Source organism: Oncorhynchus gorbuscha, unplaced genomic scaffold (assembly GCF_021184085.1).
Source record: "Oncorhynchus gorbuscha isolate QuinsamMale2020 ecotype Even-year unplaced genomic scaffold, OgorEven_v1.0 Un_scaffold_2068, whole genome shotgun sequence".
Lineage (NCBI taxonomy): Eukaryota > Metazoa > Chordata > Actinopteri > Salmoniformes > Salmonidae > Oncorhynchus > Oncorhynchus gorbuscha.
Genome location: NW_025746667.1, coordinates 5462 through 32500, shown reverse-complemented (window position 1 = coordinate 32500; position 27039 = coordinate 5462). Strand labels below are relative to the sequence as shown.

Genomic DNA, 27039 nt, shown 5'->3' with positions numbered 1-27039 from the left:
TACTGAACCTGATACTGATCCTGATCCTGATACTGAACCTGATACTGATACTGAACCTGATACTGAACCTGATACTGAACCTGATACTGATACTGAACCTGATACTGAACCTGATACTGAAACTGAACCTGATACTGAACCTGATACTGAACCTGATACTGAACCTAATACTGAACCTGATACTGAACCTGATACTGAACCTGATACTGATACTGAACCTGATACTGAACCTGATACTGAACCTGATACTGAACCTGATACTGATACTGAACCTGATACTGAACCTGATACTAAACCTGATACTAAACCTGATACTGATACTGAACCTGATACTGAACCTAATACTGAACATGATACTGAACCTGATACTGAACCTGATACTGAACCTGATACTGAACCTGATACTGAACCTGATACTGAACCTAATACTGAACCTGATACTGAACCTAATACTGAACATGATACTAAACCTGATACTGATACTGAACCTGATACTGAACCTAATACTGATACTGAACCTGATACTGAACCTGATACTGAACCTGATACTGAACCTGATACTGAACCTGATACTGAACCTGATACTGAACCTGATACTGAACCTGAACCTGATACTGAACCTGATACTGAACCTGATACTGAACCTGATACTGAACCTGATACTGAACCTGATACTGAACCTGATACTGAACCTGATACTGAACATGATACTGAACCTGATACTGATACTGAACCTGATACTGATACTGAACCTGAAACTGATACTGAACATGATACTGAACCTGATACTGATAATCAGCGGCGTGGTTGGGAACCTCCTCCTCCACCACCACCAGGCCTGGCTCTCCTCCTCCACCACCACCACCAGGCCTGGCTCTCCTCCTCCTCCTCCACCACCACCACCAGGCCTGCCTCTCCTCCTCCTCCTCCACCACCAGGCCTGGCTCTCCTCCTCCACCACCACCAGGCCTGCCTCTCCTCCTCCTCCTCCACCACCAGGCCTGCCTCTCCTCCTCCACCACCAGGCCTGCCTCTCCTCCTCCACCACCACCACCAGGCTTGCATCTCCTCCACCACCACCAATCCCCCTGTCTCTCTCTAATTACCAGGCCTGACCCCTGTGTGTTTTCCACAGCGGGAGCCTGTTCATGAAGACCACGCCCCCGTCCTCTCTCTCTCTTTACCACAGCGGGGTTCCTGGGGGGGGAGACTGTTCATGAAGACCACACCCCCACCCTCTCTCTCTCTTTACCACAGCGGGGTTCCTGGGGGGAGACTGTTCATGAAGACCACACCCCCGTCCTCTCTCTCTCTCTTTACCACAGCGGGGTTCCTGGGGGGAGACCTTCATGAAGACCACACCCCCACCCTCTCTCTCTCTTTACCGCAGCGGGGTTCCTGGGGGGAGACTGTTCATGAAGACCACACCCCCACCCTCTGTCTTTACCACAGCGGGGTTCCTGGGGGGAGACTGTTCATGAAGACCACACCCCCACCCTCTCTCTCTCTTTACCACAGCGGGGTTCCTGGGGGGAGCCTGTTCATGAAGACCACACCCCCACCCTCTCTCTCTCTTTACCACAGCGGGGTTCCTGGGGGGAGACTGTTCATGAAGACCACACCCCCACCCTCTCTCTCTCTTTACCACAGCGGGGTTCCTGGGGGGAGACTGTTCATGAAGACCACACCCCCACCCTCTCTCTTTACCGCAGCGGGGTTCCTGGGGGGATCCCTTCATGAAGAGCATGCAGGGTGCTGCGTTGATCAGTCTCTTCAGACGCTCATTAAGGTCCTCTTTAGGGGGCTCCGCCCCTGGCCCGCCCAGCCCCCCCGAGCTGACCGACAGCCTCTGGACCTTACTGGTCAGCTCTGGGGCATGAGCTCCGTCCAGCCTGTCAATCTTCTGGCCACCCTGAGACCCACCAGAGGATGGGGGAGAAAGAAAAATAACATCAATATTTTAACGTAATGGTTTTTCTTTTTGTTTGCATGTTTGTATTATTCTAGAGGAGGAGGGTTGAGAGAGAGATCCAAGAAAGAGATTCAAGGACAGGCGTCCTCTCCCAGTTTAATGTTTGGCATGTTAAATCATCAGTGAAGGCCTGATGGTACTGACTGTGGAGAAGCTATAAACTAGGTTATTATGGTACTGTGGAGAAGCTGTAAACTAGGTTATTATGGTACTGACTGTGGAGAAGCTATAAACTAGGTTATTATGGTACTGTGGAGAAGCTGTAAACTAGGTTATTAGGGTACTGTGGAGAAGCTGTAAACTAGGTTATTATGGTACTGTGGAGAAGCTGTAAACTAGGTTATTATGGTACTGACTGTGGAGAAGCTATAAACTAGGTTATTATGGTACTAACTGTGGAGAAGCTATAAACTAGGTTATTATGGTACTGACTGTGGAGAAGCTATAAACTAGGTTATTAGGTTACTAACTGTGGAGAAGCTATAAACTAGGTTATTATGGTACTGTGGAGAAGCTGTAAACTAGGTTATTATGGTACTGACTGTGGAGAAGCTATAAACTAGGTTATTAGGGTACTGTGGAGAAGCTGTAAACTAGGTTATTATGGTACTGTGGAGAAGCTGTAAACTAGGTTATTATGGTACTGTGGAGAAGCTGTAAACTAGGTTATTATGGTACTGACTGTGGAGAAGCTATAAACTAGGTTATTATGGTACTAACTGTGGAGAAGCTATAAACTAGGTTATTATGGTACTGACTGTGGAGAAGCTATAAACTAGGTTATTAGGTTACTAACTGTGGAGAAGCTATAAACTAGGTTATTATGGTACTGACTGTGGAGAAGCTATAAACTAGGTTATTATGGTACTGACTGTGGAGAAGCTATAAACTAGGTTATTAGGGTACTGACTGTGGAGAAGCTGTAAACTAGGTTATTATGGTACTGTGGAGAAGCTGTAAACTAGGTTATTATGGTACTGACTGTGGAGAAGCTATAAACTAGGTTATTATGGTACTAACTGTGGAGAAGCTATAAACTAGGTTATTATGGTACTGACTGTGGAGAAGCTATAAACTAGGTTATTAGGTTACTAACTGTGGAGAAGCTATAAACTAGGTTATTATGGTACTGACTGTGGAGAAGCTATAAACTAGGTTATTATGGTACTGACTGTGGAGAAGCTATAAACTAGGTTATTATGGTACTGACTGTGGAGAAGCTATAAACTAGGTTATTATGGTACTGACTGTGGAGAAGCTATAAACTAGGTTATTATGGTACTGTGGAGAAGCTATAAACTAGGTTATTAGGGTACTAACTGTGGAGAAGCTATAAACTAGGTTATTATGGTACTGACTGTGGAGAAGCTGTAAACTAGGTTATTATGGTACTGACTGTGAAGAAGCTATAAACTAGGTTATTATGGTACTGACTGTGGAGAAGCTATAAACTGGGTTATTATGGTACTAACTGTGGAGAAGCTATAAACTAGGTTATTATGGTCCTGACTGTGGAGAAGCTATAAACTAGGTTATTATGGTACTGACTGTGGAGAAGCTGTAAACTAGGTTATTATGGTACTAACTGTGGAGAAGCTATAAACTAGGTTATTATGGTACTAACTGTGGAGAAGCTATAAACTAGGTTATTATGGTACTGACTGTGGAGAAGCTATAAACTAGGTTATTATGGTACTGACTGTGGAGAAGCTGTAAACTAGGTTATTATGGTACTAACTGTGGAGAAGCTATAAACTAGGTTATTATGGTACTAACTGTGGAGAAGCTATAAACTAGGTTATTATGGTACTGACTGTGGAGAAGCTATAAACTAGGTTATTATGGTACTGACTGTGGAGAAGCTATAAACTAGGTTATTAGGGTACTGACTGTGGAGAAGCTATAAACTAGGTTATTAGGGTACTAACTGTGGAGAAGCTATAAACTAGGTTATTATGGTACTAACTGTGGAGAAGCTATAAACTAGGTTATTATGGTACTGACTGTGGAGAAGCTATAAACTAGGTTATTATGGTACTAACTGTGGAGAAGCTGTAAACTAGGTTATTATGGAACTGACTGTGGAGAAGCTATAAACTGGGTTATTATGGTACTAACTGTGGAGAAGCTATAAACTAGGTTATTATGGTACTGACTGTGGAGAAGCTGTAAACTAGGTTATTAGGGTACTGACTGTGGAGAAGCTGTAAACTAGGTTATTAGGGTACTGACTGTGGATAAGCTGTAAACTAGGTTATTATGGTACTGTGGAGAAGCTATAAACTAGGTTATTAGGGTACTGACTGTGGAGAAGCTGTAAACTAGGTTATTAGGGTACTGACTGTGGAGAAGCTGTAAACTAGGTTATTAGGGTACTGACTGTGGAGAAGCTATAAACTAGGGTTTTATTCTCCTACTGATCCTGATACCCCGTGTGTGTTACCTCTCCTAACAGACAGGCACTTACCAGCAGCCTCGAAGGCTGATAGAGGCATCCCAAGGGCAGCATGTTACTTACCAGCAGCCTCCGAGGCTGATAGAGGCATCCCAAGGGCAGCATGTTACTTACCAGCAGCCTCGGAGGCTGATAGAGGCATCCCAAGGGCAGCATGTTACTTACCAGCAGTCTCGGAGGCTGATAGAGGCATCCCAAGGGCAGCATGTTACTTACCAGCAGTCTCGGAGGCTGATAGAGGCATCCCAAGGGCAGCATGTTACTTACCAGCAGCCTCGGAGGCTGATAGAGGCATCCCAAGGGCAGCATGTTACTTACCAGCAGTCTCGGAGGCTGATAGAGGCATCCCAAGGGCAGCATGTTACTTACCAGCAGCCTCGGAGGCTGATAGAGGCATCCCAAGGGCAGCATGTTACTTACCAGCAGTCTCGGAGGCTGATAGAGGCATCCCAAGGGCAGCATGTTACTTACCAGCAGCCTCGGAGGCTGATAGAGGCATCCCAAGGGCAGCATGTTACTTACCAGCAGTCTCGGAGGCTGATAGAGGCATCCCAAGGGCAGCATGTTACTTACCAGCAGCCTCCGAGGCTGATAGAGGCATCCCAAGGGCAGCATGTTACTTAGCAGTCTCGGAGGCTGATAGAGGCATCCCAAGGGCAGCATGTTACTTACCAGCAGTCTCGGAGGCTGATAGAGGCATCCCAAGGGCAGCATGTTACTTACCAGCAGCCTCGGAGGCTGATAGAGGCATCCCAAGGGCAGCATGTTACTAACCAGCAGTCTCGGAGGCTGATAGAGGCATCCCAAGGGCAGCATGTTACTTACCAGCAGCCTCGGAGGCTGATAGAGGCATCCCAAGGGCAGCATGTTACTAACCAGCAGTCTCGGAGGCTGATAGAGGCATCCCAAGGGCAGCATGTTACTAACCAGCAGTCTCGGAGGCTGATAGAGGCATCCCAAGGGCAGCATGTTACTTACCAGCAGTCTCGGAGGCTGATAGAGGCATCCCAAGGGCAGCATGTTACTTACCAGCAGTCTCGGAGGCTGATAGAGGCATCCCAAGGGCAGCATGTTACTTACCAGCAGCCTCGGAGGCTGATAGAGGCATCCCAAGGGCAGCATGTTACTAACCAGCAGTCTCGGAGGCTGATAGAGGCATCCCAAGGGCAGCATGTTACCCAGCAGCCTCGGAGGCTGATAGAGGCATCCCAAGGGCAGCATGTTACTAACCAGCAGTCTCGGAGGCTGATAGAGGCATCCCAAGGGCAGCATGTTACTAACCAGCAGTCTCGGAGGCTGATAGAGGCATCCCAAGGGCAGCATGTTACTAACCATACTGTACCAAAAAATGAATAAAAGAACTAATGAACTTGACACGGTAAATGTTTATTTCAAACACTTTTTTCTTCCAGTTTTCCGGTTTCCAGTTTTAAGTTTTTTTTTTAAGTTTCCAGTTTTAATTAAAAAAACTACACAACAAATGCAGCTGTGCTGCTGGCAGCGGTTTGGGTCTCGCGCTGAGTCCCTTTCAGACCCGGGTCTCGCGCTGAGTCCCTTTCAGACCCGGGTCTCGCGCTGAGTCCCTTTCAGACCCGGGTCTCGCGCTGAGTCCCTTTCAGACCCGGGTCTCGCGCTGAGTCCCTTTCAGACCCGGGTCTCGCTGAGTCCCTTTCAGACCCGGGTCTCGCGCTGAGTCCCTTTCAGACCCGGGTCTCGCGCTGAGTCCCTTTCAGACCCGGGTCTCGCGCTGAGTCCCTTTCAGACCCTGGTCTCGCGCTGAGTCCCTTTCAGACCCGGGTCTCGCGCTGAGTCCCTTTCAGACCCGGGTCTCGCCCTGAGTCCCTTTCAGACCCGGGTCTCGCGCTGAGTCCCTTTCAGACCCAGGTCTCGCGCTGAGTCCCTTTCAGACCCGGGTCTCACTGTGAGTCCCGTTCAGACGGTGAAGCATTCTACCTTCTCTACCTGCTCTACTATTACTAAACCTCAATTCCAATCCAAGTTCAAATCCCCGAGCTGACAAGGTACAAATCTGTGGTTCTGTCCCTGAACAGGCAGTTTAACCCACTGCTCCCCTCCATCTACCACTCTCTCCAATCCCATCTCCCTCCACCTCTCTCTCTCTCCCCTCCACCTCCCTCTCTCTCCCCTCCATCTCCCTCTCTGTTCTCTCCATGTCCTCTCTCCTCTCTGCTCTCTCTTCTCTACTCTCTGCTCACTCCATGTCCTCTCTCCTCTCTCCGAGCTGACAAGGTACAAATCTGTGGTTCTGTCCCTGAACAGGCAGTTTAACCCACTGCTCCCCTCCATCTACCACTCTCTCCAATCCCATCTCCCTCCACCTCTCTCTCTCTCCCCTCCACCTCCCTCTCTCTCCTCTCCATCTCCCTCTCTGTTCTCTCCATGTCCTCTCTGCTCTCTCTTCTCTACTCTCTGCTCACTCCATGTCCTCTCTCCTCTCTCCGAGCTGACAAGGTACAAATCTGTGGTTCTGTCCCTGAACAGGCAGTTTAACCCACTGTTCCTAGACCAGTTAACCCACTGTTCCTAGACCAGTTAACCCACTGTTCCTAGACCAGTTAACCCACTGTTCCTAGACCAGTTAACCCATTGTTCCTAGACCAGTTTAACCCACTGCTCCTAGACCAGTTAACCCACTGTTCCTAGACCAGTCCACTGTTCCTAGACCAGTTAACCCACTGTTCCTAGACCAGTCCACTGTTCCTAGACCAGTTAACCCACTGTTCCTAGACCAGTTTAACCCACTGTTCCTAGACCAGTTAACCCACTGTTCCTAGACCAGTCCACTGTTCCTAGACCAGTTAACCCACTGCTCCTAGACCAGTTAACCCACTGCTCCTAGACCAGTCCACTGTTCCTAGACCAGTTAACCCACTGTTCCTAGACCAGTTAACCCACTGCTCCTAGACCAGTTAACCCACTGTTCCTAGACCAGTCCACTGTTCCCAGACCAGTTAACCCACTGCTCCTAGACCAGTTTAACCCACTGTTCCTAGACCAGTTTAACCCACTGTTCCTAGACCAGTTTAACCCACTGCTCCTAGACCAGTTTAACCCACTGTTCCTAGACCAGTTTAACCCACTGTTCCTAGACCAGTTAACCCACTGCTCCTAGACCAGTCCACTGTTCCTAGACCAGTTAACCCACTGTTCCTAGACCAGTTAACCCACTGCTCCTAGACCAGTTAACCCACTGCTCCTAGACCAGTCCACTGTTCCTAGACCAGTTTAACCCACTGTTCCTAGACCAGTTTAACCCACTGTTCCCAGACCAGTTAACCCACTGCTCCTAGACCAGTTTAACCCACTGTTCCTAGACCAGTTTAACCCACTGTTCCTAGACCAGCCCACTGTTCCTAGACCAGTTTAACCCACTGTTCCTAGACCAGTTTAACCCACTGTTCCTAGACCAGTTAACCCACTGTTCCTAGACCAGTTTAACCCACTGTTCCTAGACCAGTCCACTGTTCCTAGACCAGTTATCCCACTGTTCCTAGACCAGTTATCCCACTGTTCCTAGACCAGTTAACCCACTGTTCCTAGACCAGTTTAACCCACTGTTCCTAGACCAGTTAACCCCACTGTTCCTAGACCAGTTAACCCCACTGTTCCTAGACCAGTTAACCCACTGTTCCTATACCAGTCCACTGTTCCTAGACCAGTTAACCCCACTGTTCCTAGACCAGTTTAACCCACTGTTCCTAGACCAGTTAACCCACTGTTCCTAGACCAGTTTAACCCACTGTTCCTAGACCAGTTATCCCACTGCTCCTAGACCAGTTTAACCCACTGTTCCTAGACCAGTTAACCCACTGTTCCTAGACCAGTTTAACCCACTGTTCCTAGACCAGTTATCCCACTGCTCCTAGACCAGTTAACCCACTGTTCCTAGACCAGTTAACCCACTGCTCCTAGACCAGTTTAACCCACTGTTCCTAGACCAGTTTAACCCACTGTTCCTAGACCAGCCCACTGTTCCTAGACCAGTTTAACCCACTGTTCCTAGACCAGTTTAACCCACTGTTCCTAGACCAGTTAACCCACTGTTCCTAGACCAGTTTAACCCACTGTTCCTAGACCAGTCCACTGTTCCTAGACCAGTTATCCCACTGTTCCTAGACCAGTTATCCCACTGTTCCTAGACCAGTTAACCCACTGTTCCTAGACCAGTTTAACCCACTGTTCCTAGACCAGTTAACCCCACTGTTCCTAGACCAGTTAACCCCACTGTTCCTAGACCAGTTAACCCACTGTTCCTATACCAGTCCACTGTTCCTAGACCAGTTAACCCCACTGTTCCTAGACCAGTTAACCCACTGTTCCTAGACCAGTTAACCCACTGTTCCTAGACCAGTCCACTGTTCCTAGACCAGTCCACGGTTCCTAGACCAGTTTAACCCACTGTTCCTAGACCAGTTAACCCACTGTTCCCAGACCAGTTAACCCACTGTTCCTAGACCAGTTAACCCACTGTTCCTAGACCAGTTAACCCACTGTTCCTAGACCAGTTAACACACTGTTCCTAGACCAGTCCACTGTTCCTAGACCAGTCCACTGTTCCTAGACCAGTTTAACCCACTGTTCCTAGACCAGTCCACTGTTCCTAGACCAGTTTAACCCACTGTTCCTAGACCAGTCCACTGTTCCTAGACCAGTTTAACCCACTGTTCCTAGACCAGTCCACTGTTCCTAGACCAGTTTAACCCACTGTTCCCAGACCAGTTAACCCACTGTTCCTAGACCAGTTAACCCACTGTTCCTAGACCAGTTTAACCCACTGCTCCTAGACCAGTCCACTGTTCCTAGACCAGTTAACCCACTGTTCCTAGACCAGTTAACCCACTGTTCCTAGACCAGTTTAACCCCACTGTTCCTAGACCAGTTTAACCCCACTGTTCCTAGACCAGTTTAACCCCACTGCTCCTAGACCAGTTTAACCCCACTGTTCCTAGACCAGTCCACTGTTCCTAGACCAGTTAACCCACTGTTCCTAGACCAGTTTAACCCCACTGTTCCTAGACCAGTTTAACCCCACTGTTCCTAGACCAGTTTAACCCCACTGCTCCTAGACCAGTTTAACCCACTGTTCCTAGACCAGTCCACTGCTCCTAGACCAGTCCACTGTTCCTAGACCAGTTTAACCCACTGTTCCTAGACCAGTTTAACCCCACTGTTCCTAGACCAGTTAACCCACTGTTCCTAGACCAGTTTAACCCCACTGTTCCTAGACCAGTTAACCCACTGTTCCTAGACCAGTTTAACCCCACTGTTCCTAGACCAGTCCACTGTTCCTAGACCAGTTTAACCCACTGCTCCTAACCCACTGTTCCTAACCCACTGTTCCTAGACCAGTTTAACCCCACTGTTCCTAGACCAGTCCACTGTTCCTAGACCAGTTTAACCCACTGCTCCTAACCCACTGTTCCTAACCCACTGTTCCTAGACCAGTTTAACCCCACTGTTCCTAGACCAGTCCACTGTTCCTAGACCAGTCCACTGTTCCCAGACCAGTTTAACCCACTGCTCCTAGACCAGTTAACCCACTGTTCCTAGACCAGTCCACTGTTCCTAGACCAGTTAACCCACTGTTCCTAGACCAGTTTAACCCACTGCTCCTAGACCAGTCCACTGTTCCTAGACCAGTTAACCCACTGTTCCTAGACCAGTTAACCCACTGTTCCTAGACCAGTTTAACCCCACTGTTCCTAGACCAGTTTAACCCCACTGTTCCTAGACCAGTTTAACCCCACTGCTCCTAGACCAGTTTAACCCCACTGTTCCTAGACCAGTCCACTGTTCCTAGACCAGTTAACCCACTGTTCCTAGACCAGTTTAACCCCACTGTTCCTAGACCAGTTTAACCCCACTGTTCCTAGACCAGTTTAACCCCACTGCTCCTAGACCAGTTTAACCCACTGTTCCTAGACCAGTCCACTGCTCCTAGACCAGTCCACTGTTCCTAGACCAGTTTAACCCACTGTTCCTAGACCAGTTTAACCCCACTGTTCCTAGACCAGTTAACCCACTGTTCCTAGACCAGTTTAACCCCACTGTTCCTAGACCAGTTAACCCACTGTTCCTAGACCAGTTTAACCCCACTGTTCCTAGACCAGTTTAACCCCACTGTTCCTAGACCAGTTTAACCCCACTGTTCCTAGACCAGTTTAACCCCACTGCTCCTAGACCAGTCCACTGTTCCTAGACCAGTTAACCCACTGTTCCTAGACCAGTTAACCCACTGTTCCTAGACCAGTTTAACCCCACTGTTCCTAGACCAGTTTAACCCCACTGTTCCTAGACCAGTTTAACCCCACTGTTCCTAGACCAGTTTAACCCCACTGCTCCTAGACCAGTCCACTGTTCCTAGACCAGTTAACCCACTGTTCCTAGACCAGTTTAACCCCACTGTTCCTAGACCAGTTTAACCCCACTGTTCCTAGACCAGTTTAACCCCACTGCTCCTAGACCAGTTTAACCCACTGTTCCTAGACCAGTCCACTGCTCCTAGACCAGTCCACTGTTCCTAGACCAGTTTAACCCACTGTTCCTAGACCAGTTTAACCCCACTGTTCCTAGACCAGTTAACCCACTGTTCCTAGACCAGTTTAACCCCACTGTTCCTAGACCAGTTAACCCACTGTTCCTAGACCAGTTTAACCCCACTGTTCCTAAACCAGTCCACTGTTCCTAGACCAGTTTAACCCACTGCTCCTAACCCACTGTTCCTAACCCACTGTTCCTAGACCAGTTTAACCCCACTGTTCCTAGACCAGTCCACTGTTCCTAGACCAGTTTAACCCACTGCTCCTAACCCACTGTTCCTAACCCACTGTTCCTAGACCAGTTTAACCCCACTGTTCCTAGACCAGTCCACTGTTCCTAGACCAGTCCACTGTTCCCAGACCAGTTTAACCCACTGCTCCTAGACCAGTTAACCCACTGTTCCTAGACCAGTCCACTGTTCCCAGACCAGTTATCCCACTGCTCCTAGACCAGTTAACCCACTGTTCCTAGACCAGTTAACCCACTGTTCCTAGACCAGTCCACTGTTCCTAGACCAGTCCACTGTTCCCAGACCAGTTTAACCCCACTGTTCCTAGACCAGTCCACTGTTCCTAGACCAGTTTAACCCCACTGTTCCTAGACCAGTCAACCCACTGTTCCTAGACCAGTTTAACCCACTGTTCCTAGACCAGTCCACTGTTCCCAGACCAGTTTAACCCACTGTTCCTAGACCAGTCCACTGTTCCTAGACCAGTTATCCCACTGTTCCTAGACCAGTCCACTGTTCCTAGACCAGTTTAACCCCACTGTTCCTAGACCAGTTAACCCACTGTTCCTAGACCAGTTTAACCCACTGTTCCTAGACCAGTCCAACCCACTGTTCCTAGACCAGTCCACTGTTCCTAGACCAGTTTAACCCACTGCTCCAAGGCCGTCATTGAAAATAAGAGTTTGTATGCACCTGAGCTCAATTTTGAGTCTCATAACAAAGGGTCTGAATACTTAAGTTAATTAATTCTTTGCATTTTTTTATATAAATGTGTAAAAATGTTTGAACGTGTTTTTGCTTTATTATACAGTGTAGATTGATGTGTAGATTGACGTGTAGATTGATGAGGAAAACAAATAATGCTGGTCTTTCTCTGCTATTAGTCCAACTGTTAACGACGATGACGTAGCGGTGAAGAGTCGACCACAAAATAAGTTGATTCCTTGACTCCTTGCATGTCGACTCCTATTTCAGGGGGAGTCAAGATTCAATTCCGCCAGGAATCGACTCCTATTTCAGGGGGAGTCAAGCTTCAATTCCGTCAGGAATCGACTCCTATTTCAGGGGGAGTCAAGCTTCAATTCCGCCAGGAATCGACTCCTATTTCAGGGGGTGTCAAGATTCAATTCCGCCAGGAATCGACTCCTAAGATCCAGCATTTTTTGGAATGGAGGAGATGTGATTAGTTGTCGTACTTCTGAGAACACAAAACACTGGAATCTTTCATAGCGAGCTAGTGAGGGACGGAGCGAGAGGGCAGACAGGCCTACTGCACGGTTCTGACTCTGTCAGCAATCAGAATAATGTTGCTTGCAAAGTCTCGCAACTTCAGTAAAGCAAGTGATCAGAATATGTGGGAACTCCTTCAAGACTGTTGGAAAAGCATTCCACGTGAAGCTGGTTGAGAGAATACCAAGAGTGCGCAAAGCTGTCATCAAGGCAAAGGGTGAATAATCTCAAATATTTTTAGATTTGTTTACCTTTTTTTTTTGGTTACTACATGATTCCATGTGTTATTTCATCGTTTTGATGTCTTCACTATTATTCTACAATGTGAAAAATAAAGAAAAACCCACAAAGTTGGAAGCACAGAATCATCTAGAATGTTACTGTATGCTGTATGGTTATGATTTCCCTTCACTTGGACTAAGGGGCCCAAACTATGAAAAACAGACCATTATTCCTCCTCCACCAGACTTTACAGTTGGCACTATGCATTGGGGCAGGTAGCGTTCTCCTGGCATTCGCCAAACCCAGATTTGTCTGTCGATTCATCCCTCCAGAGAACACATTTCCACTGCTCCAGAGTCCAATGGCGGTGAGCTTTACACCACTCCAGTCGACGCTTGGCGTTGCGCATGGTGATTTTAGGCTTGTGTGCGGCTGCTCAACCACGGAAACCCATTTCATGAAGCTCCCGACGAACAGATATTGTGCTGACGTTGCCTCCAGAGGCAGTTTTAAACTCGGTAGTGAGTGTTTCAACTGAGGACAGACGGACAGATTTTTACGCGTTACAGCACTCGACGGTCCCATTCTGTGAGCTTGTGTGGCCTACCACTTCACGGCTGAGCCGCTGTTGCTCCTAGACGTTTCCATATCTCAATGACAGCACTTACAGTTGCCCGGGGCAGCTCTAGCAGGGCAGAAATGTGACCAACTGACTTGTTGGAAAGGTGACATTGTATGATGGTGCCACATTGAAAGTCACTGAGCTCTTCAGTAAGGCCATTCTACTGCCATGTTTGTCTATGGAGATTGCATGGCTGTGTGCTTGATTTTATACACCTGTCAGCAACGGGTGTGGCTGAAATAGCCGAATCCAAGAATAGTTTTGGCCAAGTAGTGGAACTTCGTTTTTTTACACTACTTGACTCCCCTTAAAGAAGAGGAAGGTCGGGACTGAGGTAATAAGACTCACCTTAAAGAAGAGGAAGGTCGGGACTGAGGTAATAAGACTCACCTTAAAGAAGAGGAAGGTCGGGACTGAGGTAATAAGACTCACCTTATTAAAGAAGAGGAAGGTCGGGACTGAGGTAATAAGACTCACCTTATTAAAGAAGAGGAAGGTCGGGACTGAGGTAATAAGACTCACCTTATTAAAGAAGAGGAAGGTCGGGACTGAGGTAAGTCGCTCTGGATAAGAGCGTCTGCTAAATGACTTAAATGTAAATGTAATAAGACTCACCTTAAAGAAGAGGAAGGTCAGGACTGAGGTAATAAGACTCACCTTAAAGAAGAGGAAGGTCGGGACTGAGGTAATAAGACTCACCTTAAAGAAGAGGAAGGTCGGGACTGAGGTAATAAGACTCACCTTATTAAAGAAGAGGAAGGTCGGGACTGAGGTAATAAGACTCACCTTAAAGAAGAGGAAGGTCAGGACTGAGGTAATAAGACTCACCTTATTAAAGAAGAGGAAGGTCAGGACTGAGGTAATTAGACTCACCTTATTAAAGAAGAGGAAGGTCGGGACTGAGGTAATAAGACTCACCTTAAAGAAGAGGAAGGTCGGGACTGAGGTAATAAGACTCACCTTATTAAAGAAGAGGAAGGTCGGGACTGAGGTAATAAGACTCACCTTAAAGAAGGGGAAGGTCAGGACTGAGGTAATAAGACTCACCTTAAAGAAGAGGAAGGTCGGGACTGAGGTAATCTCATATTTCTCTGATACCTCTGGCACTGCTTCTGCCTCCAGCTGTAAGACAGAGAGGAGGGTAGGAGGGAGGAAGGGGTGGAGGGAGAGAGAGGAGGGAAGGAGGGAGGAAGGGTGAGGGAGAGGAGGGAGGAAGGGATGGAGGGAGAGAGAGAGAGGAGGGAAGGAGAGAGAGAAGTGAAGGAGAGAGGAAGGGATGGAGGGAGAGAGAGATGAAGGGATTGAGAGAGAAAGGGAGGAGGGGAGGAGGGAGGAAGGGGTGGAGGGAGAGAGAGAGAGGAAGGGATTGAGAGAGAAAGGGAGGAGGGGAGGGAGGAAGGGGTGGAGGGAGAGAGAGAGGAAGGGATTGAGAGAGAAAGGGAGGAAGGGTTGGAGGGAGAGAGAGAGGAAGGGATTGAGAGAGAAAGGGAGGAGGGAAGGAGGGAGGAAGGGGTGGAGGGAAGGGATGGATGGAGAGAGAGGACAAAGCAAGGGAAGAGGAAGGGAGAAAGAGATGGAGTGAAGGAGGGAGGAAGGGAGAGAGAGGAAGGGAAGGAGAGAGGAAGGGATGGAGGGAGAGAGAGGAGGGAAGGAGGGAGGAAGGGAAGGAGAGAGGAAGGGAAGGAGGGAGAGAGAGGAAGGAGAGAGGAAGGGATGGAGGGAGAGAGAGGAAGGGAAGAGGAAGGGAGAGAGATGGAGTGAATGAGGGAGGAAGGGAAGAGGAAGGGAGAGAGAGATGGAGTGAATGAGGGAGGAAGGGAAGAGGAAGGGTGAGAGAGATGGAGTGAATGAGGGAGGAAGGGAATAGGAAGGGAGAGAGATGGATCTTCTCCTTTCCCCCTTCTGTGAATGAGGGAGGAAGGGAAGAGGAAGGGAGAGAGAGATGGAGTGAATGAGGGAGGAAGGGATGGAGAGAGAGAGAGGAAGGGAAGAGGAAGGGAGAGAGAGATGGAGTGAATGAGGGAGAAAGGGATGGAGAGAGAGAGGAAGGGAAGAGGAAGGGAGAGAGAGATGGAGTGAATGAGGGAGGAAGGGAAGAGGAAGGGAGAGAGAGATGGAGTGAATGAGGGAGGAAGGGAGAGAGAGAGATGGAGTGAATGAGGGATCATCCACATAAATGTTGATACCCCTCTTTGTTCCCTTTCCAAGCCATCAAACAATGTCTGCATCCACACATGAAGAACCCCACTGCACCCTGCTGAGTTTCCCCTCAACACTCGGTTTATTTAGCCAGGAGGCATCACCCTTCAGGGAGAAAATAAAGCACACATTCACCACTTTGATATGTCTAACAAGCAAGACAAATGAGAGAGTAGAACAGCACCACCTCCTGCTCTGCTCGGGGTGCTGTGATCTGTGATTGGTGATGGATAGTTGCTTTGTTCTTGACAGTGGTAATCCACCAGGATCAAATTAAAGGAACTAGTGTGGACCACACACACCTCAAACTAACAGAGGAACAAAAAATAGTTCCAAGTTTTCATTTACTTTAAAATCATTAAATATATATATTTCTCACATGGTCAAGTCAATTCAATGTGTAAAAAAAAAACAATAGGCTCCATGTGAGGAAACACACTGATGTTTCTGATATCAACAGGGGGTTAAGTTAGCTACCGTCCTACACTGGAGCACCACACAAACAGGGGGTTAAGTTAGCTACCGTCCTACACTGGAGCACCACACAAACAGGGGGTTAAGTTAGCTACCGTCCTACACTGGAGCACCACACAAACAGGGGGTTAAGTTAGCTACCGTCCTACACTGGAGCACCACACAAACAGGGGGTTAAGTTAGCTACCGTCCTACACTGGAGCACCACACAAACAGGGGGTTAAGTTAGCTACCGTCCTACACTGGAGCACCACAAATAGGGGGTTAAGTTAGCTACCGTCCTACACTGGAGCATCACACAAACAGGGGTTTAAGTTAGCTACCGTCCTACACTGCAGCACCACACAAACAGGGGTTTAAGTTAGCTACCGTCCTACACTGGAGCACCACACAAACAGGGGGTTAAGTTAGCTTACCGTCCTACACTGGAGCATCACACAAACAGGGGGTTAAGTTAGCTTACCGTCCTACACTGGAGCACCACAAACAGGGGATTAAGTTAGCTACCGTCCTGCACTGGAGCACCACACAAACAGGGGGTTAAGTTAGCTACCGTCCTACACTGGAGCACCACAAACAGGGGGTTAAGTTAGTTACCGTCCTACACTGGAGCACCACACAAACAGGGGGTTAAGTTAGCTACCGTCCTACACTGGAGCATCACACAAACAGGGGGTTAAGTTAGCTACCGTCCTACACTGGAGCACCACACAAACAGGGGGTTAAGTTAGCTACCGTCCTACACTGGAGCATCACACAAACAGGGGGTTAAGTTAGCTTACCGTCCTACACTGGAGCACCACAAACAGGGGGTTAAGTTAGCTACCGTCCTACACTGGAGCACCACACAAACAGGGGGTTAAGTTAGCTACCGTCCTACACTGGAGCACCACAAACAGGGGGTTAAGTTAGCTACCGTCCTACACTGGAGCACCACAAACAGGGGGTTAAGTTAGCTTACCGTCCTACACTGGAGCATCACACAAACAGGGGGTTAAGTTAGCTTACCGTCCTACACTGGAGCACCACAAACAGGGGGTTAAGTTAGCTACCGTCCTACACTGGAGCACCACAAACAGGGGGTTAAGTTAGCTACCGTCCTACACTGGAGCACCACAAACAGGGGGTTAAGTTAGCTACCGTCCTACACTGGAGCACCACAAACAGGGCTTTTGAAGGTTTGTAATTCCACCATGAATTTCCAGAAACACTCCCACCCACCCCAGGCAGAGGAAAGAAAACAAACATTGATGCACAAATTGACCCAGAGATATTGTTCAATCATATTTAGCGAGCACATATTGTAATCCATAAATCAGTGACCCGGGTTGTCGCAGCCAGCCATTACAGACGTCCCTTATTTCCTGCCTGGAGCAGCTGAACTCTGCTGCTGGTGCTCTGATCCCATGAGGCATTATGGCTGACAGACACTTATAGGCCACGTGAACACAACCTACATCAACGCAGTGAAATACTGCTATGAGAATGGAAACACATAGACACTAAATATTTATAGTGAAATGCTTGTTTCCATGTGACCCGGGTAAGAACAGTGCTATTGATTGGTTAGAGACAAGCTAGGCTGGTACAGCAACTGCAGACTCCTATTGGAATATGTAGGAATATTGTTCATCGTTTGGAAGAGAAAAAATAACTTGAAACACAAATGAAGAAAAAGCTGTTTTACAGTGTAAAATATGTAGGATCAAATATCAATCTACTGCTCGTCTAAATATTTATATATTCTTAATTCCATTCCTTTACTTCTGTGTGTTGTGTGAAATTGTTCAGATATTACTGCACTGTTGGGAGCTAGAAACACAAGCATTTCGCTACACCTGCAATAACATCTGCTAAACATGTGTATTGTGACAAATAACATTTGACAAATAGCATGTGATTTAAAATGACACCATATTCCCTTATATAGTTTTAGTGTACAACATTGCACCTGTGGGCTCTGGTCAAAAGCAGTGAACTATGAACGTAATTCTACATCTCTTCAGAATACTCTAAAATCTCAGGATATAAAATAACTCTGCACATGCTTTGGTTGTACCCAACTACCATCAGAACCTAATGGCCTGGTACTCAGGGCTCTACTGTCCCTCCATCAGGTCCTAATGGCCTGGTACTCAGGGCTCTATTGTCCCTCCATCAGGTCCTAATGGCCTGGTACTCAGGGCTCAACTGTCCCTCCATCAGGTCCTAATGGCCTGGTACTCAGGGCTCTACTGTCCCCCCATCAGGTCCTAATGGCCTGGTACTCAGGGCTCTACTGTCCCCCATCAGGTCCTAATGGCCTGGTACTCAGGGCTCTACTGTCCCCCATCAGGTCCTAATGGCCTGGTACTCAGGGCTCTATTGTCCCCCCATCAGGTCCTAATTTCCTGGTACTCAGGGCTCAACTGTCCCTCCATCAGGTCCTAATGGCCTGGTACTCAGGGCTCTACTGTCCCCCCATCAGGTCCTAATGGCCTGGTACTCAGGGCTCTATTGTCCCTCCATCAGGTCCTAATGGCCTGGTACTCAGGGCTCTATTGTCCCCCCATCAGGTCCTAATTTCCTGGTACTCAGGGCTCTATTGTTCCTCTAACCACTCAGATATCAATGCAAATGAAATCTAACATTACAACCAACACTTATCATTAAAACAGAAGGCCTATCTTACTGTTAAAACTCACCTCACGGTGATGATCAATTTGAAGAAAGAAGTTCAACAGAAGGGTTGAAACACTGTAAAAACCTGATTGTTGTGGATGTTGTTTCAAAGCCTAACACCAACGAAACGGACAGAGCTTTCTAAGGTGATAAATCATTCAAAAACACTCACATGTATATTAAATGTTATGCCTATAGGCTTATGAGCCCAGCCCCCCCCCCCAAAAAATAATAATAATTAAAATAATGATTGTGCCATCACCTACTGCATATTACCAGAAAAACAGTATTTTTTTAACCTGATTTAAGATACCTTGGGTACATAATTGGTCTCGTCTAAACTCCAACAGAATGGTCCTTCTGTAGCTCAGTTGGTAGAGCATGGCGCTTGTAACGCCAGGGTAGTGGGTTCGATTCCCGGGACCACCCATACGTAGAATGTATGCACACATGACTGTAAGTCGCTTTGGATAAAAGCGTCTGCTAAATGGCATATATTATTATATTATTATTATTAGAATTGAAGTAATGTCCTGTGAGTGTACGTTGTGTTATGATGCATACTGGTGGTCCGGTTACCTGATGCTACACTCCAAAATGTTCTGTCCATGACTCTGGGAGAAAACGTATCGCCCTCAGCTACCCTGGGGCGGCAGGGTAGCCTAGTGGTTAGAGCGTGTGACTAGTAACCGGAAGGTTGCGAGTTCAAACCCCCGAGCTGACAAAGTACAAATCTGTCGTTCTGAGCTGACAAGGTACAAATCAGGCAGTTAACCCACTGTTCCCAGGCCGTCATTGAAAATAAGAATGTGTTCTTAACTGACTTGCCTGGTTAAATAAAAGGTCAAATACATTTTTTTAAAGTGATCAAACGATGCTTTGGATATTGATGACGCACTTCTGAAAAAGAGATACGACACACTGTGCTTCAAAGTTAGCTGCTTAGCGATTTCGACTCCTCCCATCACAAGAAGCTCCGGTATCAACATCACTACATGTGACACACATACTATACCTTGTGATGTGTATCAGGCATCATGTAACCTCCATCACAAGGTATAGTATGTGTATCAGGCATCATGTAACCTCCATCACAAGGTATAGTATGTGTATCAGGCATCATGTAACCTCCATCACAAGGTATAGTATGTGTATCAGGCATCATGTAACCTCCATCACAAGGTATAGTATGTGTATCAGGCATCATGTAACCTCCATCACAAGGTGTGTGTATCAGGCATCATGTAACCTCCATCACAAGGTATAGTATGTACCTTGATAAACATGGTGTGTTTGTTCTCCTTTGCCAGCTCTGCCATCACATCGTTCATCTGACTGCACTGAGGGGCCCATGCTGCCTGGAAGTGGACCACCGTCAAGAACCTGGTGGAACAGAGAAGTCCCATTAGATTGGAACGGTGATGTTGAGTTGGTCAGTGATCTCGTGCATGATCATCGTTGTATGGCAAGTAAGAATGAATGGATGTCAGTTAGCTCGGCCTATTGATGGTAGACAGTAGCTGGCACGTGTGCATGCATGTCCTACATCTTTAGTGCACCGGTGAGGCTCAAGGAAGAGACAGGGGTCAGATCTCAGCATAGCAATAGGTCTAAAATAGCACAACTTTATAGTGACCCACTGCTATGCTTTATCTTGGCCAGGTCGCAGTTGCAAATGAGAACTTGTTCTCAACTAGCCTACCTGGTTAAATAAAGGTGAAATAAAAAAAATACAAAAATACAAAAGATTCACATGCTAAAGATGTAGGACATGCATGCACACGTGCCAGCTACTGTCTACCATCAATAGGCCGAGCTAACTGACACCCGTTCGTTCTTTACTTCCCATACAACGATGATCATGCCCGAGATCACTGACCAACTGAACATCACATGACTAGGACACTGGATCACAACAGGTCATCTGGAATTAAACATTATTTTTATAGCCTACTTGGAAATGATGGATTTCAAAAGCACAATAACTGAATGGACCTAGTTAGCAACCTAATTCTGAAATGGGCAGGCACCTGATGTGATGTAGGATAACAGTAGTCATGTCTGATAAAGGGAGGTTAATCTCTCCCTTTCATATAAGGGTCAGGCTAAACCTAACGTTACATTATCAGGCATAGAATATAATGTCTGCCTAATAGAAAAGGTCGCCTTGCCCTGCCATATCGTGACAAGAAACCCACATGAGTTCAAGACACAAGAGCCTGACTGTTTATATCAGGTGACACACATCAGCATGTATTACAATGATCAATTGCATTCACACCATGTACAATAAACATGTGTGTTATTAGCTAGCATGCAAAAGCAAATATCCGCGTAAAAATAGCAAGCTAGTTAGTTAGTTGCACTTTCATTTGGAGCAGCTAGACAACATTAGCTAGTTATCATTCCCTCTAACATGGGGATGCTACATCACGCTAGCTAACGCTAGATTTAGATATAACAGGAAAAGTAGCTATCACAGTAAGCTAAATATCACACGGGGCCTAATTTGAATGACACTCATTCAATGGCTAATGGCTTCAATGTCATGTTATGAAATGATACACATACTTGCCAGCCTTTGATAGCAAGTCCTCAAACTGCTGCGAGGATGTTGCCTCCACTAAGGTCGCCATGTTTTCAGACGTGTGTAATCGATCACCGAGTGATTGTTGTTCTATGTGGATTTCCAAGAAGACACAAACCTTACTGTTCTTTCAGACGTGTGTAATCGATCACCGAGTGATTGTTGTTCCATGTGGATTTCCAAGAAGACACAAACCTTACTGTTCTCTCAGACGTGTGTAATCGATCACCGAGTGATTGTTGTTCCATGTGGATTTCCAAGAAGACACAAACCTTACTGTTCTCTCAGACGTGTGTAATCGATCACCGAGTGATTATTGTTCTATGTGGATTTCCAAGAAGACACAAACCTTACTGTTCTTTCAGGCGTGTGTAATCGATCACCGAGTGATTCTGTATGTGTAATGTTTACTGTTAATTTTTGTTGTTTTTCACTTTATATATTCACTTTGTATGTTGTCTACCTCAATTGCTTTGGCAATGTTAACACATGTTTCCCATGCCAATAAAGCCCTTGAATTGAATTGAATTGTGTTCTATGTGGATTTCCAGCTGACACAAACCTTACTGTTCTTTCAGACGTGTGTAATCGCTCACCGAGTGATTGTTGTTCTATGTGGATTTCCAGCTGATTACAAACCTTACTGTTTATGCTTGTTAACGCTGAGCTGAACCGGGGGGTCGGAACGCAATATCACGGTTAATATGAAAAACACAGTGAAACCCTGCAGCTAGATATGAGTCTGAAAACGTACCTCCATGCAGGGGATGGGATATGTCCCTGTACTCCAACATGCGGACTACAGTGGCATATCACATCCCATGCATGGAGGTACATTTTCCCGAACTATATCTCACCTGGCTCCAAAGTGAATGTAACGATGACTTTGTTCCGACCCCGGTGCAGCTCAGTGAAAAACAAGCTAATGGTCCAGTCGGTATATTCTAGCAACTATATGGATGGAACGAGACATAACCACCGACACAGAGTCGGTTTATGACTGATCTATGAACTAAAATGAATAACCAACATGTAAAATACAAAAAATGTTATTGTTTAATTGCACAATATTGTTATAATTATAATGGAGAAAATGTGTTGAGCATGCATTTGGTGGGGGTAATTTGTCCTCATATTCCACAAATAAATCAAATCAATCGTATTTAATAAAGCGCTTTTTACATCAGTCACTGTCCAGAAAGGCCTCCGCTACTTGGAAACCGGACGACACTTTGACGAGTCAGAAGCAGAGAAATCAAGAGGACGGTTTTCGTGTCCTTGCGGTAGAAAAGCGAACTGAAAGTGAAATAGTAAACCAGCTAACAAGGTAGCCAGAGATTGAACCATTTTGTAGCCACTTCTTCTCTAGTTGCAATTTAATTGATTTTTGATATCGCCGCCGGACGTTTCTGAAAAGACCTCGTTAGTGTTTAACTAGTTTGCGACACTGGACGTGTTGTAGATGTTTCCTTGCCAGATATCAAACGTTACCGTTACCTTTTGACATTTGGGTTATTAAATTCAGTCGATAGATACTAAAACTAGGTGTAATAATCGTCCACAACCATGGAATATATGACACCCGTCCAGAAGAAGAGACGCCACGAAGGAGACCTTCAAACCGGGAAAGATTGCCAAGCGGTAGGACCGGAACCGTCCTTATATAAAACTACTTTATAGCCTTTGAAACCCGACGTTGAATTGCATTGAACGATTAACGATGAAATTACAATTCTTATTCAACAACATTGTTGGATTGTAAGAGAGGCGGTGAGAGGAAACTTCCCTGATTCAAGCGCTCATTTCTGTCCGGGGAAGAATTCAATGCAATTCAACGTCGGGTTTCCAATGTTAAACAGTAACCTTTTGCTTTAGTGGAAACATTGTTGCTATTGGTGTATTTTTTAAATAGTTTTTCCTAACACTAGTCTAGCTATCTGGCTATTGCTATAGCTGTTCCAGTTGGCTTGTTGCTATTTTTAGGCTAAATCCGTTAATAGTGATTTATTGGTTATCACGTGTGTATGTGTGATTGCTACTCCTTTAGCTACTAACCTTGCATGGATATTTGGTTGTATGGGAACTAAGCTAAATCATAGGGAACTAACGTGTTTACAAAAATGTAGAAGCACGTGTCACTATGAATACGTGCTACACGGTCTCTCGTGAAGAAACCTTCTCTTAGTACATTACATTAGCTAAGTGCACGCATGTCTATAAGCACTGAGCTAACTAGGATCGATCATTACCTGTCACGTTACACAACTAAGCTGCATTGTGTGAATCCACAGAAACGACTGTGCAACGGAGCGGGAGTCTGCGTCCAGGTTGAACATGGCGGGATGGTGACTGACGGTGCCATGGACGCCAGCATGCAACTGCAGGGTGTCGGCATCAACCACCCAGCTTCTAACATGGTAGATATGCGTATTCAATTATTTTGGAATATATATATATATTTTGAGGGCTTATTCAACTATTTTTGGATACTTTTGTTGCTACAGTCTAGGCCTATATTTGAAAGGAGTTGGCCTCCCACATGCATTTGCAGGAGTGTTTTTACGGGCCATGTTTTCCTTCTTGAATGATGATGACGCTGGAGTCGTAATAAAGGTTCATAGGTCAAGCAGTAAGGGACACTAGGCGTATCCATGACAACATGCTTCCTTAATATCTGTATCTCTATAAGGTGTAGTAAGTAGTCTTGGCTATCTTTACGACAGTTTTTTTCTTCCCCTCAATGCTGGTGATATCAAGGAAGCAATAAAACTGTTTGGGAAATTGCATCTCGTCCTTACCCAAGGAATGTGGCTTAGTGCCACACTGTTGACATTATATTTTGTATATATTTTCACTCCACTGTGGATTTGTCCTTCTGTCATAATTCGTTTTTACATTGAATAGTCTTGTCTTCTATGCAGTGTTTATCCTCAAAAATGTTTTATTGCAGAACAACAATATGACAATCCATTAAATTAATCGAGTGTAATTATTGCCGTAGTAACCCTCCAGGCTCGTGTTGTCTCTTGTACAGGTCTATGCAGTCCAAGGCAGCCAATGTTGTTATGTCGGTGCCTGGCAGGGAGCCCCGTAAAGTAGTGTCCTGATTTTTGCCTGAACATATCCCAGTAGTGACTGATATCACATGTCAGTGTCTAGGCCTATAACCCAGCATTTTGTACAAGCCATCCAGAAACACCAAAACAAATGTCTCATCAGTGGCAATTGTGGATTTAACAGATATAGCACATGTAGTCAAACATTCCTTATGCTAATATGGGATATTATGTCTCTTACTTTGGGGACAATTGTTGCACCTGCAAAATCAAACATTATAAAAGATGCCTATTTTAGAAGGGTTGGCCCTCGGGCTAAAGAACCTACTATATTGACCATGGAGCCCTTTACTCTTCATGCTCACCTTGGGTTGAGTCGATGTTCTGGACTTTCTCATGTTAAACGGGTTAATCAGTCCCTCCGGGTTTCTGCAATTATTTGTATTTATTTATGTATTGCTAAATCAATAATTCCCTGCGTATTATGCGGGGGCTTGTAAATTTGACCAATCACTGCACTCTTTCCACGCGCAACAGGCAACTCATCGCAATGTTGTCACATAAACCAGGCCCATCGCCCGCAGTACAACAATAGGGCTTCCAATTTCAACCAGTCGGAGTACATTTACTGCATAATGTGTTTAAATGAAGCCATACATCAACTAATCTTACCCCCCTCTCGTCAGCTCAGTTTCGCGACAAATTGGACTAAATCATAGCATATTGCCATGCAAAATGTCAGGACTGTCGCAGCAAAATCAAGCCGTTTGCTCTGCAAAAATCCCATCGAAATGCTGGAGGGACTGATTAATGAACATGACATGGGTTCAGTCCCAAATGGCACCCTATTCCTACGTAGTGCACTTCCCTATTCCCTATATAGTGCACTACCCTATTCCCTACATAGTGCACTACCCTATTCCCTACATAGTGCACTACCCTATTCCCTACATAGTGCACTACCCTATTCCCTACATAGTGCACTACCCTATTCCTACATAGTGCACTACCCTATTCCCTATATAGTGCACTACCCTGTTCCCCACATAGTGCACTATATAGTGGAGAGGGTGCCATTTGGAATGCTACCATCATGTAAACTGTTTATTCCATAAAGATTACCTGTGTCACATAATGAGTCTCTTCTCAGGGCCACATTAACCACATCATGGGGTATTGATCGGTTATCGTCATGATCAGAGATCGTTTGAAGACCTGAAGGATCCTTGAGAATGATCGATTGATTGAGTGCTTGATCAAGCCATCGCGTACGTGGCTGTGAACCGTTTTATCAGTGTGCCTTGCCTTTTTCTAGCTGTTATTAAACCACAAACACTGTACTGCTTCATGTATGACCTCACATGTTTACACTACCTAACACTGGTAAGGGGAAAATGGCTACTAACCAGACAGTAGACATTTACATTACATTTAAGTCATTTAGCAGACGCTCTTATCCAGAGCGACTTACAAATTGGTGCAATCACCTTATGACATCCAGTGGGACAGTCACTTAACAATAGTGCATCTAAAACTTAGGGGGGGTGGGGTGAGAGGGATTACTTAACCTATCCTAGGTATTCCTTAAAGAGGTGGGGTTTCAGGTGTCTCTGGACGCTGTACTGCTTCATGTATGGCCTCACATGTTTACACTACCCAACACTGGTAAGGGGAAAATGGCTACTAACCAGACAGTAGACATTTACATTACATTTAAGTCATTTAGCAGACGCTGAGCGACTTACAAATTGGTGCAATCACCTTATGACATCCAGTGGGACAGTCACTTAACAATAGTGCATCTAAAACTTAGGGGGTGGGGTGAGAGGGATTACTAACCTATCCTAGGTATTCCTTAAAGAGGTGGGGTTTCAGGTGTCTCCGGACATGGTGACTTCATAGTCTTACTAACATTCTGTTTGAATGGAAAGATGACCACATGTAGTCTACACACAACCATAAGGAAGGAGCATCAAGCCACAAGTACTGTACCTTTACACTGTAATGTGGATACTCCTTTAAAGTCAATGGATGTATTAAATAAAATACTTATTGTCCCAGTATCGAGACTGCTTTCTAAAGCTGCCAGAAAATATACATGTAAATAGTAATATTGATAAGTAGAAACTTTTTAAAAGTTATATAATTGTTAACCTTTTTTGAAATGGATTAATCCTGTCTGCAAATATATTTTTGTGAAATAAATATTTTATATATTTTTCTAAAAATGTAATTGGCTGAATATAAAATAAGAAGTTTGTAACCAATATTTGTGCTAATCGTTTCATTTTGGATAGTGTCCTGAATTGTGTTTAATCTCATGAACATTTTCAGCCAGTTTTCAATAGTTTGATCTACACTTGAAACATAGAGCCGTTTTGACAAGGATTTGTCTGTTTCCCACTAGATTTGGTTTTGTGTCGTCCTAGAATAATTTGAAGCCAGTTTCCACCTTGCCAAGCAGTGAGTTTTATAGTTGATGCTGTTAAATTTCAGGTTATGACTCAATGTAATAGTTTATTTTTAGTACAAGGAAAAACAACTTTCAATAAAGTATGATTTGATGAACAATGTGTGGACATTTAGATGTGTTTTTGTTATTCAAACAAGTGTTTAACTAGATCATACATTGTCAGGAGCTTCTACTGTAGCTAACATCCCCATTCTTATCCATGGAGTTTAACTAGATCACACATTTTCAGGCCACCTCTCTATTCCAGTATTTTTCAACTCCCCTGCCTTCTAGAATGTTAGAATAGTCCGTTGTCCTG

At 45.7% G+C, this 27039-nt stretch overlaps 1 protein-coding gene across 2 annotated transcripts in view; it reads right to left on the bottom strand.

Annotated features, from left to right (window-relative positions):
• The window catches only part of LOC124024915 (glutaredoxin 3-like), a 48628-nt gene extending 27276 nt beyond the window's left edge, over positions 1-21352 (bottom strand). Inside the window, exons 1-4 of one of the 2 annotated variants that reach the window (XM_046338648.1) lie at positions 21197-21352; positions 19900-20008; positions 14339-14413; positions 1708-1912 (exon numbers count right to left, since the gene is read on the bottom strand). In XM_046338648.1, the coding sequence (XP_046194604.1) occupies positions 1708-1912; positions 14339-14413; positions 19900-20008; positions 21197-21261 (454 nt within the window). In that variant the 5' untranslated portion in view covers positions 21262-21352. Of the gene's footprint in view, positions 1-1707; positions 1913-13597; positions 13651-14338; positions 14414-19899; positions 20009-21196 lie in introns of those variants that run through there. The other variant, XM_046338649.1, reaches the window with a different exon arrangement.
• Between the last annotated feature and the right edge of the window lie 5687 nt (positions 21353-27039).